This window comes from Carlito syrichta, unplaced genomic scaffold (assembly GCF_000164805.1).
Source record: "Carlito syrichta isolate Samal-C Ts95f unplaced genomic scaffold, Tarsius_syrichta-2.0.1 Scaffold315497, whole genome shotgun sequence".
Classification (NCBI taxonomy): domain Eukaryota; kingdom Metazoa; phylum Chordata; class Mammalia; order Primates; family Tarsiidae; genus Carlito; species Carlito syrichta.
In genome coordinates, this window is record NW_007259593.1 from 115,180 (window position 1) to 131,353 (window position 16,174).

The 16,174-nt window shown below is 48.9% G+C and overlaps 1 protein-coding gene across 3 annotated transcripts in view; it reads right to left on the reverse strand.

Annotated features, from left to right (window-relative positions):
• Nucleotides 1-4,768: 4,768 nt before the first annotated feature.
• TRRAP (transformation/transcription domain associated protein) overlaps nucleotides 4,769-16,174 on the reverse strand; it is a 147,276-nt gene continuing 135,870 nt past the window's right edge. For all 3 annotated transcript variants that reach the window (XM_021706379.1, XM_021706378.1, XM_008072896.2), the window contains 4 exons: nucleotides 15,215-15,399; nucleotides 9,997-10,200; nucleotides 9,718-9,912; nucleotides 4,769-5,909 (listed from right to left, as the gene is read on the reverse strand). In XM_021706379.1, coding sequence (XP_021562054.1) covers nucleotides 5,625-5,909; nucleotides 9,718-9,912; nucleotides 9,997-10,200; nucleotides 15,215-15,399 — 869 coding nt within the window. In that variant the 3' untranslated portion in view covers nucleotides 4,769-5,624. The remainder of the gene's footprint in view (nucleotides 5,910-9,717; nucleotides 9,913-9,996; nucleotides 10,201-15,214; nucleotides 15,400-16,174) is intronic.

Sequence of the window (16,174 nt, forward strand, 5' to 3'; positions counted from 1 at the left end):
ATGAAAATGAATGTAATACACCACATTAAGACAATGAAGGGAAAAACCCCCACAAGAAAGCAGAAAAGGCATTTGACTAAATGTATCACCCATTCAGATAAAAACAAACTAGGGATAGAAGGAAATTATCTCACCATAATAAAGTCCATCATATAAGACCCATAGACTCAATGGTGAAAGACTGATAGGGTTTCCTCTAAGATAAGGAATAAGACATGTTCATTTTCGCCACTTCTACTCAACATAGCAGTGGAGGTTTTAGCCAGAACAATTAGGCAGGGGTGGGAAAAAAGGCATCCAAACTGGAAAGGAAGAAGTAAAATGATCTGTAGATGACTTTACATAGAAAATTCTAAATAGAAACAAATTCAGCAAAGTTGTAAGATACAAAATCAATACACAAAAATCAGTTGTGTTTCTGTACACTAACAGTGAATGATCTACTTATTAGTGAAATTAAGCAAATTTCATTTACAGAAGCATTAGAAAGAAAAAAATACTTAGGAATAAACGAACAAAGCAAAAGACTTGCACACTGAAAATTATAAATCATTGCTTGAATAAATTAAGACACAGATAAATAGAAAGATATCCCATTCTTATGGAAGACTTAATATTGTTAAGATGTCATCTCTACCTAAAATCTACACACTCAGTACAGTCACTATCAGAATCCCAACACTGTTGCAGAAACAAAAAATACATCCTCAAATTCACATGGAATTTCAAGGGAGCCCCAAATAGCCAAAACAATCTTGAAAAAGAAGAGTAAGACAAACGCGCTGGCTCACGCCTGTCATCCTAGCACCTTGGGAGGCGGAGGCAAGAGGATTGCCTGAGCTCAGGAGTTCGAAACCAGACTAAGCAACATGGCGAGACTTCGTCTCTACAATAAATCAAAAACTCAGCTGTGCTTGGTGGCACATGCGTGTGACCACTTGGAAGGCTGAGGCGGAAGGCTCGCCTAAGCCCCGCCCATGCGATGGCCATGAGCGTGCTACTGCCCTCCAGCTTGGGTGACAGAGTGAGACTCCAACTAAAAAAAAAAAAAGTAGAAGCTTGGAGGACTCATACTTCCTGATTTCAAAACTTACTAAAAGCTACAGTAAGCAAAACACTGTTACTGGCATAAAGACCGACATTCAGACCAACAGAAGAGAGGGCCCAAAAATAAACTCCCACTTACTGTAGATGGTCAGGCACGCCAAGGCCCTCTTAACAGGGCAGTCTTCAACAAAAGGTGTCAGGAAAACTGGATGTCCACATGCAGAAGAATTAAATTGGGCCCTTAGCTTATATACATCAATTAACTCAAAATGGATCAAAGGCCTAAACATAAGTGCTACAACTAAAAACTCTTAGAAGAGAAAAAAGCTTCATGACACTGAATTTGGCAGTGATTTTTTTGATTTTACATTAAAAACACAGGCAACAAAAGCCAAAACAGATAAACCAGACTACATCACCATTTAAAACTTTGTGTATCAAAGGACACTATCAGAGTGAAAGGGCAACCGACACAATATGAGAAATTGTTCATAAATCATAAGAATATTTATGAATATCCAGACTTTATAAAGAGCTAGAACTCAACAAGAACAACCCAGTTGAAAAATGGGCAGCCTTGCATGGTGGCTCAAGCCTGTAATTCCAGCACTCCGGAAGGCTGAGGTGAGAGGATTGCCTGGGCTCACAGGTTCGAGACCAGCCTGGGCAATCTGGCAAGACCATGTCTCTACAATAAACCAAAAAATTAGCTGGGCATTGTGGCACATGCCTGTAGTTCCAGTTACTGGAAGGCTGAGGTGGAAGGATCGCCTGAGCCCAGCAAGTTGAGACTGCGGAAGCTGTGAGCGTGCCACTGAACTTAGGCCTGGGTGACAGAGTAAGACTCCAACTCAAAAAGAAAAGAAAAAGAAAAATTGGCAAAGGGCTAGAATAGACAGTATATACAGCTAACTAATAAGGATACGAGAAGCTGCTCATGTTACAAATCAAGGAAATGCAAATGAATACCATGATGAGATACCACCTCATACCCATCAGGATGGCTGTCATGAAAAACAAAGGACAGTAAGTAGCAAATGTTGGCAAGAATGTGAAGAAATCAAAAACTTCCTATGGTGCCAGTGGGAACATAAATCGGTGTAGTCGCTGTTGAAAACAGTATAGCAGTTCCTCAAAAAGTTAAAAATAGAATTACTATATGATCCAGCAATTCTATTCTAGGGATAACCAGAAGAACTGGAAGCAGGAACTTGAACAAATATCTGAACATCTGCGTTCACAGCAGCATTATTCACAGTGGACAAAAGAAGCAACCCAAGTGTCCACCAACAGATGAATGAACAGAATGTGGTCTATACATATAATGAAATATTATTCAGCCTTAAGAAGGAAATTCTGACACATGCTATAACCTGGATGAACTTTGAGGACATAATGCTCAGTGAAATAAGCCAGTCACAAAAGGACAAATCCTGCATGATCGCGCTTATACAAGGTCCCTAGAACAGAGGTCTCCAACCCGTGGACCGTGGACCAGTACTGGTATGTAGCCTGTCAGGAACTGGGCCACACAGCAGGTGAGTGGCAGGCAAGCAGAGCTCTGCCTTCTGTCAGATCAGCGGTGGCATCAGATTCTCATAGGAGCCCAAGCCCCACTGTGCACTGTGCATGCGACAGATCTAGGTTGCACACTCCGCGTGAGGATCTAATGCCTGATAATCCCCTCTCACTCCTTCCTCCCATCGTGGAAGACTTGTCTTCCACAAAACTGGTCCCCGATGCCAAAAAGATTGGGGACTACCGCCCTAGAGTACCAAATTCACAGTGACAGATAGAGTTGTGGGTGCCAGGCCTGGGGGAGGGGCACGGGGAGCTGTTTAATGGGAACAGAGTTTTCGTTTGGGAAGAAGAAAAAGTTCTGGAGATGGTGGGTCGTGATGTTTGCACACCAACGTGAATATGCTTCATGCCCCTGTACACTTAAAATGGATTAAAATGGCAAATTCTATGTTATACATACATTTTACCACCAAAAAAAAAAAATGTCTATGATCATAGTTCTTACCTTGAAAGAGGTTTGGAGAATCGGGGCACATGTCGTGTGTGGCCTCATGAAGGAGCCTGTCCTGGACTGTCCTCACTCCCGGGCGTCCGGGGCTGCAGCATCACACTGGGGTGAGGACCTGAGGCTTGTGGTCACTGAGGTGCCGGCTCAGGGTCCCGACTTCAGGTCCTTGATCTTTCTGCTCACACGTGGAACTCGGAAGGTGCCGGGTCTTCACTGGAGAGACTGCGTCCTGCCCCAACGGCTGGTTTTCCCAACGACCAAGGGCAGCGTGTGCGCCAGCCTGGCAGGGACTTCAGCCTCTTTCTCATCAGTGGTACCAACTCGATTCCAAATTGCCAGGGTAAGAAACAAATGTCCTCTACCCCAAACTGCAGCGCTCATGCCTGTCACACACACCTTCCCCGCTCAGGCATGACGCCACATGTCACCCATTAGCTGCCGGATTCACGCGGAGCTGAACAGCTGGTCGTTTGGTTGCATGGCTCCTGCCATTCCAGAATCCAAGACGTTTTCTTACAAAGACAGCTCCCTCCAAGGACTTGGAAGGTAAGTTACAAAAAGCTGCAAAGAGCCAATGACAGGGTCCAGTCACACGTGCACAGCCTGGCCCCGGTACCTTACTTACCCTGTGACCCGCGGTGTGGGGCATGGAGCCAGGCTGGGTGGGTTCGATCCGTTTCTCCACAGCTGGCTCCAGGCCTTGGACAAGCTTCTCACCCTGAGCTGCAAATCCTCTGTGAAGTGGGGAGCTGCCCCTCCTGGGTTGCGGGCCCCCGTCTCCCGGGGCTGCAGACCCACATAAGGGACTTCGGTAGCTGTCGGTACCGCTCACTGCAGACGGGCTTGCATCCAGCCACCACCTGGCAATGCAGGTACAGCTTCAAGGGACACTGTGTCAGCCCAAGACATGACTGAGCAGCGAGACTGCAATAAACCCAGTTGCAGTTGTCACACGTGCCAGCCCAGACGACAGGGGACACCAGGAAGAGGGAGGGTCAAGGGACCAAGGAGGGTTCTGGGCCACAGGACATGGCCAGAGAGGGGGCCGTGCTGCCCGGTCCCCATGAGCCATGGACACAGCCACCTTCCCTGAAGAAACTGAGTGCTTCCCGACGGGCAAGCTCGTCCAACTCAGAAACTACAAGTTTAGAGCCCAAGAGGCGTGCCTGCCCCCACCCTGCTGTTTCTGACGCTGTAGCGCATGTTTGGGGGCTGCTCCCCCACCCGTGTGAGGACAGGGGCTCTTCTGCTTGTTCATGCTGCCTCCTGGAGTGGCAGGTCTGGCCCATGGACAGACTGGGTGAAGGGACGAGGAGGTGGGGCCTGGCACATCCAGGGAGCTACAAGCTCGGCCTACAGGCACATTCCACACATGTGGGTTACATGGAGGCAGCCCTGAAATACGTACACACAGCAGAGGGGACAGAGTCTGGCACGAAACACGCTGCTGAGGCCGGGACCGGCGTTCCTTGTCACCATAACAAAGTTCGCTTCTGACCCCCAGGTCATGATCTCCCCGTGACCTCGGGCCTGCTGTGTCGCCTGGGCTGCACATGCCAGCACCAGGAAGCCACAGTGAGGAACCGCCCACACTGTCCCCAGGGCCTCTGGTCCCCACGGGGCTGAGGGACGTCGAGGAGGAGGAAACGCTTCCCAGAAGCAAGCATTTTAACACAAATAAGAGACAACAAACCCTTTTATAAAATATTTATTCTACAAAAAACACACTGTACAAATTTAGATAGAACATTCTCGATGTTCTGATTTATAAAAATGTGAGCATAACAGAAAGGCAAAAGTAAACAAACTCTCATTGCTATTTTTCTTTTTAAATTAGGAAGAAACAAGTGATTTTTTTTTTATCAGGTACAGTGATGGCAAATGTCTAGAAGATATCCAAAGAGCTGGCAATAAAAAGCGCAAGATTCACCTGCAGACGCTCAGAGTTCTGTTTTCACCCAGTCGAGTCCAAACCCGAAATGGGTGAGGAGGGCACCTCCTGCAGGGTAACACCGCCTTGTCCTCCACGCCAGGCACCAACAGGATTCCAAGCCACTTGCACACGGCATCGAAGTTTATGCTCAGAGAAAAGCCAGCACAATTTGTTCACATCCTGTTTATCTCATGAAGTGGGTTTTCTGTACACGTACAACAAAGTTCCGTACAAAAGCATGAGGCCACCGTGCGGGGTCTTCAGAGGCGTTAAAATGGGTGGCAGAAGCCATGTCCCATGGTTCAGTCTGTACATTCACGGAGGGGGAACACCATAAAAAAGAATTCACAGAGGAATCCCAGACCAGAGAATCCTGATTTCTTAAAAGAGTATTTTAAAAGCTTTGCCACTTCCAACCACCTTGCCACGTCCTAACAGTCCAGCTCCGTCTACACCTAAAGTCCCCCTCCTTCACACAAACCGCGGAAGGTCACCATAACCCAGGACGGCAGCAGGACTCTGTAAATAAAGTTAACAAGGCAGAGGGGAGTCACTAAAGCCAAGGGCTTGGAGCTTAAGGTGCCCTTCACGTTCCAGAAGGCAGGAACGGCTGGGTCACAGCCAGGGGTGCCAGGCAGGGTCCATGCGGCACAGGTTGTCCAGGCTATTCGCCGCAGCCACCAGGGTGTTCACCTTGCTCTCCCCGCCTTCGAACTGGGCGAGGTTGTGCAGGCGTGTCATGATGGCAGTGACAGCCTTCTGAACCAGAGAGACCAGCTGCTGGCTGTCCATGTTCTCAGGCTGCCCAGCAGCTGAAAGCGGAGAGGAAGTGTCCTCCTGCGTCTTTTTATGCCAAGCGATGATCTCGTCACGCAGCACAGTTTTCAGAATGCCATCCACCTGTGGAGGGAGACAATGAGCTGACCCGTGTTTCACAAGAGCAGTCGGAAGGCAGCATTCTGATGGGGCAGTGAGGCCAGAGGCTGTCTTGGGTCATCCTCGCCTCAGCGCCAAAGCCAGCGGAGCACCCTGCAGACGTGCCGGGGAAGCACCTGGGGACAAACTGCTTGCTCTCCTTAGGAGCAGCGGCCAGGAGGCCCTGGTGTGAAGACACCACTTTCATCTGGTCTTCAATGACCAGGGCAGCATGGATCTGCATGGGACCCACCACTCCCGGAGCCTGATCTGTCCACTCAATGCCTTCAAGGCCTGTCCAGTGTCAGGCAGTGTTCCAGGCAGCACAGCCAAGAGCAAACCAAATGGAGATAACCACCTAGTCCTCACAGCAAACAAGCATGCTTCATGTCAGGGGTGCTGGCCACTGCGGGGAATGCAAAAGCTGGGGAGGATGGCTTAGAGGCTAGTTTTCTGAGGAGCCTGGTGACAAGGTCACAGGTGAGGTCACACTCGGGCAGGAGCTGGAAGTAAGTGAGGATGCCAACCATGAGCACTGTAGGAGAGGGAACAGCCATGCAAAGGCCTGGGTAACAGGCACAGGCTCAGTCACACAAGAGGATGTGGTGCCGCCCAGGCCTCCCATGAAGTCATGGCAGACTCGGGTTCATGTCTCAGCACCACCACTTCCCACCTGGGTCCCCCCTTGGTAAGGTTTCTGAATCTCTGTGCCTTGGTTTCCCCATTTGTAAGCAGGGCACAGTAACAGAGCCTCTCCCCTAACAACATGGCGGTTAAAGGACTTGAATGCAAAGCCCAGTGTCTGGGCAGCTCCTGTTGGTCACTGCACCATCAGCAGCTGTCGTCAGGGCTCTGGTTTTGACTCCAAGTAGCTGGAAGCCATGGAAGTCAGGGAGGGTGTGGAACAGAGCGTGACAAGACAGGGCCTTTATCTCAAAGGATGATGCCGCCCTTGGGACAGAGAACAGAGCAGAGGCCACAGGCCTGGGCGGAGCTTCATCCCCACGAGAGTGACAAGACTGGACCCGCGAGCTCATGAGGCAGCGAACGCGGGGCAGGTCTGCCGTCCCAGGAGAGGGTGGAGGTGTGAGGGAGAGAGGAGGTCAAGGGTAACACGGAGGCCACTGGCGGGCGTGACTGATGCACCTGACCCGACCACAAGGCAGCGGGGGACCCACAATCCGCTCAGGAGAGGCGAGGTCAGAGCGCAAGGTTTAAATCTGCAAAACCAAACGCATGCGTGACAGAAGACTCCAAACGGGCGGTGGAGATGGGCAACTGGGAAGAGAACAAGAGGGCGACGATGGCGAAGCTGGGACGGGCCCCGCTGCAGGACAGAAAGAGGGCCCACAGGGCTGGGGCAGCTCCGAACACAGGGCCGAGCACCCAGTGAGGAAGCGCGGAGCAGCAGAGATGTGCTCGGCAGGTCAGGGCTGGCTCTGAGGGCAGCCACGGCCGCGCCACCGGAGGCCAACGGTGGAGACAGTGGTTTGTGCCTCAAGGGTCCAGAGAGGGGCTGGCGGCTGCAGCGCTGGGCCCGAGCGGGGGGCATGAGCAGGCAGAGGCAGAGAGGGCAGGGAGGAGACGTCTTCTGGGTCCCCAGGGAGGGATGAAGACTGGAGGACTGGCGAGGGGCGCCCAATCCTGCTCTTGGCCAGTTAGGGCGTAGGACAGAGACATGGGGCGCTGCCAAGTCTGGAAACACAGACACGTCTGTGACATGGGTGCTCTGGTGACACATCACAAACGATGCTAAAACAATACGCTTTCCAGACTTGAAGGCTACCTGTGGCGGGGTCACCAGGTCACAAATGAGCCACTGAAGGTTAATGGTCATGAGCTTCCAGTGCCATCGGCCAGTACTGGCTGTTCCTCCATACTTGTGCCCCTGTCCCAGGAGCCGGGAACAGTCCCTGGGGAGTTGGATTTTGCCAAATGCTGGCCTCGTGACAGGCCAATACAAAGCGGGCATGATCCTGCCTGTGGAATCTGAGCTGGAGAAAGGGTGGACAGAAGGGCATGAGGGAGGGCCAGCAGTGGTAGCTCCTGTGGGGTCAAGGGGCCTCTGGAACTGTGTCTTAGAGGGACGGGGGTGGGTGCTGGGGGGGCGCTTGACGTCGGGATGGCAGAGGTGGAGGTGAACCGTTATGAGTGTGAGTGTTGGGCACAGGGACTGGAGGAGGCGCTGGGAGCCAAGGGCGATTGTTGCCACCAGATCATCAGGAAGGGCAGGAGAGGCCAGCACAGTGCAACTCAGCATGGGATGAGACGTCTAATACAGTCCGTCGTCACATTCAAAAGACATGGAAGGGTGTCAGTTTAGGCACCAGAACTGTTTAAAGGTCACTTCAGAGCAATGTGGTTTTTATTCCTCTTTACTTGGTGAAACCAGAACGTGTTCTTAGAAGTGATCCCCACACAGACTGGTCTACATTTTAGCCTGACTTAAAGGTATTCACTAGATTTAGTCTGTTAAGAAATCTCGGCCCAGAGCTTGGAGAAGAGCCAATTTCTTGTCATCAACACCACTACAGCCTGTGGCACGGTGTCACTCCAAGTTGTCACAGGCCTTTAAATTACAGTCTTCCGTCTTTTTAGAGTTTCAAGTGAAATGCCCTTCCAAGGATTCCCCGCAGGTGTTTCCAGAAGTGTAACATTTCCATCTAAATGACAATTCCCTATTTCAAGCCTTAAGCCAAAGGTGCTAAGAATAAACGGCTACTGGTGGCATTAGAACACAGACTCCATAAGTCAAGAACAAATAGAAAAGCCCGTTATTTTTAGTCGTGTGCACACACGATATTCCCTATAACCTACAACAGCTCCATGCTGATGGACTGTGCTATCAGATACAGAAGAGCAAGACATGTACATCACGTGCAGTCCTTGTTCACGGCTAAGGGTTCATGCAACCATTTAAAAACTGTTCTGGGTTAATGTTTGTGGAAAGCAACTGGCTTCTAAAGCCTTCTCTAGCTGCAAACTGCCTAAGGGGGGAAAAAGAAGAGAAAGGTGCAACTGTTCTCATAAGTTACAAGAAAAATGAAGCAAGACTATGCTCAGCCCCCATCAGTGAAGAGAGAATTCTGGGGGTGAGAAGCCAGGCTGGAGTCAGAAAGAGCTGAATGTGAACCCCAGTCTGCGCTCCTGCCCCAGCTCCATAATCTTTGATGTCACTTGCCTTCCCTGGCCTTAGTGTCCCCATCTGTACAAGTGTTGGGAGAATTCAATGAGAATCCACTTAGCAGTCAGTGCAGTGCCAGGCATGGGGCAGGTGCCAGAAGCGGCAGATCTAGCTGCCGTCCCATCACTGTGGGCAGAGCCTCAGGCATCCTCGCACGGCCTCATGCACACCCGGGTGCCACGGGCATCTTGCTGCATCTCACACCACTGGGCACTCACTGTGCTGGCGCCGTCCGCACGCCTCACCTTGCTTAGGCCTTGCTATGGCCCTGGTAAGGTGGGTATTGTCCCAGAGCATCTTGCGCCTTTTATACCAGGAAGATGTGCAAAACGGAAAACAGAAGCTGCTAGACGCAGCGACACACAGCAGTAACGGTGAGGGAACGATCCACTCGAAACTCCTTTTTGTAAACTGTGTTCCTCGATACCTTAAAGATTCCTGGAAAGGAAGCATTTTCAAACCCCTCACCCAGCTAATTGCACAGCAACAACCAGCTCTTCTAACTCAACCTTCCATCCCCTTGTTAGAGGATCAGCAGCTCCCAAAAGGCCGTGACATGCTTCCAAGTAACCCTGGCCTGCGCTTTTCGAGCGATGCTGCAAGACCCACCTTAAAGTTTGGCTGCGCAAAGCACCGGGCAACTGCAATCATGGAGGCGGTCAATGGGCCAGAGACGCCAATGGTGGTCAGAAATTCAGAAATGTTGGGTGTGAGGCGAAAAGGAACAGGACGGTTGGCATCCAGGTCTCCAGTCGCATCATTGATGTCAAATCGAAAGTAGGCAACATTCAGTTTGCCAGTGTCCTGAATTTAAGAAAGAAACATTTCAGGAATCATCAGCAGAATGGTGAGGTCTAAAGGAGAATCTGGCTGTTCACACCAAGTTACCTGAGCGATCTGTAGCATCTCAGGGTTAAGTCTATTTAGATGCAAGACAAATTCTGCAAAGCCAATCAGTGCCAGCTGGATGGTGAACATCTTCCGGAACGTCCAGTAGTCTGTGGCGTTGGGGAACGTGTGCAGAGCCCACTCTTTCAGCATGCTGCGTGGCACCATGTTACTCTGAACTTCCTTGAGAATGTCTCGAAGGACCTGAAACACATCACCCCATGACTCTCTCTCTCATTCACTTAGCTTTCTTCTGCAAAAGAAAAACTTCTGAACTGGAATGACTTATTTACTTAGCACGAGTAGGGTTGATTTTGTTGACAAATATATATGCCATGCTATTAGCCTGAACACAAGGATGCATAAAACTGTTTAATTTCCCTCCAGGGCTTGATGTCATATGCTCCAAAGCACCAAAGGTCCTGGTCTAAGTAAAAGCCTTTACATACATGATGTGTAAATCTGTCTAAAAGAATGTAGGTAAACATCTGAACACTACTTCCACCTGTGCTAACTACAGAATATATTAGGCTAATTAACAAAAAGAACAAAACAGCTGAGTACCAACACCACTACTTTAAATCAAGGACTATTAAAGGTGAAAGTTTCATAAACTGAAGGAGCTAGTCTAATAACAGAGCAGATACTACACAATACTTTACACTGAGTTCTGACCTAGAACACTTAAGAGACTATTTAAAATATCACGCCACGGCTGGGCTTGGTGGCTCAGCCTGTAATTCCAGCACCTTGGAGGGACGAGGTGAGTGAATTGCTTGATCCTGCGGGTTCAAGACCAGCCCAGGCAACTTGGCGAGACCTTGTCTCTACAATAAATCAAAAATTAGCTGGGCAAGGTAGTGCATGCCTACAGTTTCAGCTACTTGGAAGACTGAGGTGGAAGGATCGCCAGAGCCCAGCAGGTTGACTCTGGGGTGGCTATGAGTGTGCCACTGCTCTCCAGCCCAGGCGACAGAGTGAGACTCCAACACACACACACACACACACACACACACACACAAAAGAGTAAATAAGACATCACACATTTAGAGAGCCTCAAAACAAGTTTCTTGAATTAATTTAGACCCTGTTACACCAACTGGGAAAGGCACAGGGTCCATCCAGGTTAAGTCCTGAACCCAAGGGTTCCGAGTAACCATGAGAATGCAGGCCCCTCCACAACCAAGAGCAAGTTGACCATCAAGGACACACCCTATTTATTTTCATTTCCTTATCTGTAAAATGGAAAGAAGCACTTTGAAGCTGTAGAGTGTGGGCTTCCAGATTCTAAAATCTGCTCTTAAAGCAGTAAGAACGCTAGCAAAAAATCAAAATCAACCTTTTCAGAACTCTGGAAATTAAACAAAGGCTTGCCACAGTCCGAGGGACTTTTATTTTTTATTTGTTTGTTTGGTTTTTTTTTTGAGTTGGAGTCTCACTGTCGCCCAGACTGGAGTGCAGTGGCCGCCCCCGGTCACCGCAGCCTCGCCTGCTGGGCTCCAGCGATCCTTCCGCCTCAGCCTTCCGAGTAGCCGAAATTACAGGCATGCGCTATCACGCCCGGCTGATTTTTTGATTTATTGTAGAGATGAGGTCTTGCTGCCCAGGCGGGTCTCGAACTCGCGGGCTCAGGCAACCCACTCACCTCAGCCTCCCAAAGGCGCGGGATTACAGGCTGAGCCACCGAGCCCGGCTGGGACTTTTTTTTTTGAGTTGGAGTCTCACTCTGTCGCCCAGAGGCCGCTCCCGGCCACCGCAGCCTCGACCTGCTGGGCTGCGGCGATCCTTCCGCCTCAGCCTTCCAAGTAGCCGAAAGTACAGGCATGCGCTACCACGCCCGGCTGATTTTTTTATTTATTGTAGAGATGAGGTCTCGCTGCCCAGGCGGGTCTTGAACCCGCGGGCTCAAGCAATCCACTCACCTCATCCCAGGAAGAACCGTGAGCTCTGTGGCACTTAAACCTACCCTATTCCCATCCCCTCTTCCCCAGCGCCACAGGTAGTCTGCAAAACAGCGCCACTGGAGTAGACAGAATGGGTTTGGTGATTTCAAAAAAAGCTTCATCCCCAGAGAACTGTCACTATTTGACCCATTCTTAGGGTTTGTTGCCTGACCTCAGCTTACTCAGTAAGGAACATCATATCTGAAGGGCATTTGTTGAAAATAATCAATGGCAATTGTGTAAGGCACTGGTGCCTTAGGTAGTGGTATTGGCGGGAGCACTTGAGAGTGGGCCAAACAAAAGAGCTGGGGATGGCCACAGAGGACTTTGAAAAGCTCCAAGTACTGCCAGGAATCTAAGACACATGATAAACCTGAGGCTCATGAAAAACCTCAGAAGTCCCCATGCTTTCACTGGAGGCTCTGCACAAGCAGGAAGCAAAGGCTAAAATAGAGCTATATACTGTCTGGAAGAAATGCCCCCCCTCCCACACAGATGCAGAAGCCCTCAAAAAAGGTGGAAGATGTATTGGCTTAAGGCATTTAAGAATACCACCATCAGATCATTAGCTGACTACCAAGCTGAACAGAGACGTCAATGTTGCACATGACAAAGAACACAGAGTTCACAGAATTCGTGTAGGAAAGTCACAAAAAACAAACAAGTCTTGGGGTGGAAGAAAATCTGACTTCCAGAGTTGTCAAATTACATTACTTAAAATGTCCAGTTTTCAATAAAAAATTATGAGAAGAATGAGATAGGAAAACATGGCTAATAAGTGGGGAGAAAGATGAAGTCACTTACATCAAGTTACTTGTATCTAGAACACATAAAGAGCTCTTTCAACAACAGAAAGGCAAACCACCAAATTTAAGAAGACAAAGGGCCTGAAGAGACATTTCTCCAAAGAAAATGCACCAATAAAAAGCCAAAGAAAAGACAGCCAAGAAGCATAGATAACGTGCTCGATGTCATTAGTTCATTAGTCACCCACCACAAGATAGCATTGCACATCCACCAGCAAAACTCTAACCAAGACGGCAGGCAATAGTAAGTGCTGGCAGGATGTGGAGGAATTAGAGCCCTCATGCGTTGTGACACTTTAGAAAACAATTTGGCATTCATCAAGTGTTAAATATGAAAGTTACCATATGACCCAGCAATTCCACTCCTGGCTATATATCCAAGAGAAATGAACACATATGTCCACATAAAAACATGCACACACATATGTGAATGTTCACATCACATTAGTCATAAAAGTCACAAGGTATATAAACAATCCAAAAGTCCGTCCACTGATGAATAGATAAGTTAAATTTGGTATATCATATACTGGAATATTATTTGGCAATAAGAAGGAACAAACTACTGAAATGTTCTACAGAATGAATGAAGCCTGAAAACATTATGCTAAATGAATAAGCCAGACACAAAAGTCCACACACTGTATGATTCATTCACATTTATGTGAACAGCCAACTCGATGCAGGCAGAAAGATTTGCAGTCACCAGGAGCTGGGAGTAGAGAGGAATAGGGAGTGACTAGTCGTGGGCATGAGATTTCTTTTTGAGGTGATAAAAATATTTTGAAGATAGATAATAGTGACAGTTGCACAACCCTGTGAATATACTAGAAACACTGAACTGGATACTTTACAAGGGTGAGTTTTATGGTATGTGAGTTCCATCTCAGTAGAAGGTGTTATGAAAATGAGAAGGATGAAGGAGCAGAGTTAATAACAAAACTAACGCTGATGCAGCCTATATTTGCAGAGAGGCTTCCACATTGTCAAAGGGAAACACAGCCCTAACGATACAATGTATTCCTCTCCCACAGACAGCTCAAACAGCCCACCACTCACAGAATGACTAGTCCGTTACCTGCATCACAAGAAACCTGGCACCAACTCCCAAGGTTGGCCATGAGCTCTATCCACAGAGGTCAAACAGAAAGCAGGTCCATACCCTCTGCCTGCACTAAGGTGGGAGGCTGCACTGAACCCCACAGCCTGGAAGCCCCTGTACCCTGCCCATGCCCTGGACCCTGCTGGCTCAACCTTCCTAAACAACACTAAATCTTCTGGGAGCCAGAACAGTGTCCACCTCTGTGGCCTCTCTGAGGCACAGAAAGACCATGGGGCACCTGGGTGAGGCCAAAACAGCTACCTCTTGGTGCTCCACCCAACCCTGAACAAATTCTTTTCATCCAGAGCCTATGCATGCCTTGCAGGGTGAGGAGTGGGGCCTGTGCACCTCTGGGGGCCACAGGCCAGAGCCACCCAGGACTCCCGCGTGGCACGGTACTCCCAGGCCCAGGCAACCAAAACAGGAATGTCCCACAGGTTCCAGAGGTTGTTGTTTTTTGTATTTTAGAAAGTGGCTGGGCATGGTGGCTCATACCTTTAATCCTAGCACTGTGGGAGGTCAAGATGGGAAGATTCTTAAGCCCAGGGGTTCAAGACCAGCCTGGGCAACATAATGAGACCCTGTCTCTAAAAAAATTTAAAAATTAGCCAGGTGTGGTGGTGTATGCCTGTAGTCCCAGCTACTCAGGGAGGCTGAGGCGGGAGGATGCTTGAGCCCAGGAGGTTGAGGCTATCATGAGCCATGATCGTGCTATTGCATCCAGCCTGGGTAATATAGTGAGACCACAACTCAAAAAAGTAATAATAAAAGAAAGCACGTACAGTACAGACACTGCACACTATCCAATGCCCCCAGCAGCAAATCAGATGAATATGAACATCAAGTGAAGAAATAAAGACAATAAACAGCCTCACATCACTTCAGATCAGGTTTGGCTGCCGAATGAGTTTGCCATTAGCTTATTTTAAAACTCTAATTTTTGGGTACAATGTGCATAGGTGGTGGGCATAATTGAAGCCGAGACTTCTTCATCACTATACAATGCAACCATGTAACCAAAAACTATCTGTACCCCCTTAAGCTACGGAAATTAAAAAATAAAAGGAAAATCTAATTTCTGAGCTTCTCTGACAGTACACGTAAAGAACAAGGAGCCTCCCCGTTGTTGAGAACTTATTCTGTTAGGTCACAACCATCTGCAGCAAACATCTTCTCATTAAGGTCAATCAATGACTATCTAATTTCTACCATCTCATAAGTCTAATAAAGTTGTTTAAGTGAGGGGGCAGCCTTAAAGCATGCCCTCTAGTTTCCAAAGCCCACGTGTCACTAAGCACCACAAGAAAGTCTCTGAAAACTGAGGCCTCTGGTGGCAGCCTAGAACCCCGCCCAGCCCTGACTGGTACCTGGTGGCTGGCTTGGGTCCCCCGGGCCTGCACCGTGGCCAGCCTGTCGTAGTAACGGGAAATGGGGTTGTCGTGCTCGATGCCCTTCTTGGCGCAGCGCTGCTTGTAGATCTCCACAAGGGAAAGTGAAGAGGGGTTGTCTTCCACGAGGCGCATCTGTGGGGACACCGCCACAACCCGGGGAACTAGGGAAAGGGGAAGAGAAATGGGGGCAGGTTGAAAGTAACCGCAGACTAGCCCTCGTCTCCACCTTCAGGGCGTATGCTGGGAGCGGCGCTAACCTGCCCCATGTGTGCAGGGAAACATGTGCCAGTGAAGCTGGAGGAGCCCTGGGGTCACCCCACCTATCACTCAGCAGATGGCAGAAGGCTCTGTGGGTGACGGCACCTTAGCTGATCACCACTCTGTTTCCACAGACAAACAGAAAGCTTTAGACGACAACCTGGAAAATCAGTCTTAAAAAAATTAAAAATAGCCTGTAGTCCCGGCCACTCAGAAGGCTAAGGGGGAGGATCACTTGAGCCCAGGAGTTCGAGGCTATGGTGCACTGTGACTGTGCCACTATCTCCCAGCCTGGGTGGCAGAGTGAGACCCTGTCTCAAATAAATAAATAAATAAATAATAAACAGAAACTCTGCTCAATGTTCACTTCTTAGAGACCCTCCTTAATCAGAGCTTATCAGAAGAATCCAGCCCTCCTGCTCTAAGGCATCTGCTGCATAATTATGTAAACGTGTCTTCCAGCATCTACAATGGCTATGCTCCACCCGTGGAGAAGTAGAAAAATAATCCCTTAGGTCATCTTCTGTGTTCCGTGGTTCAGATGAGGAAAGTAGCCAGAGTCAACCTGATAAATTCAACCCAGCTAATGTATAGATCTATATCCACATGCAGTGGCCAACATGCTATCCTCAATTACCATGCTGTATTTAAGATGCAATTTATTACAACTCGTCTAAT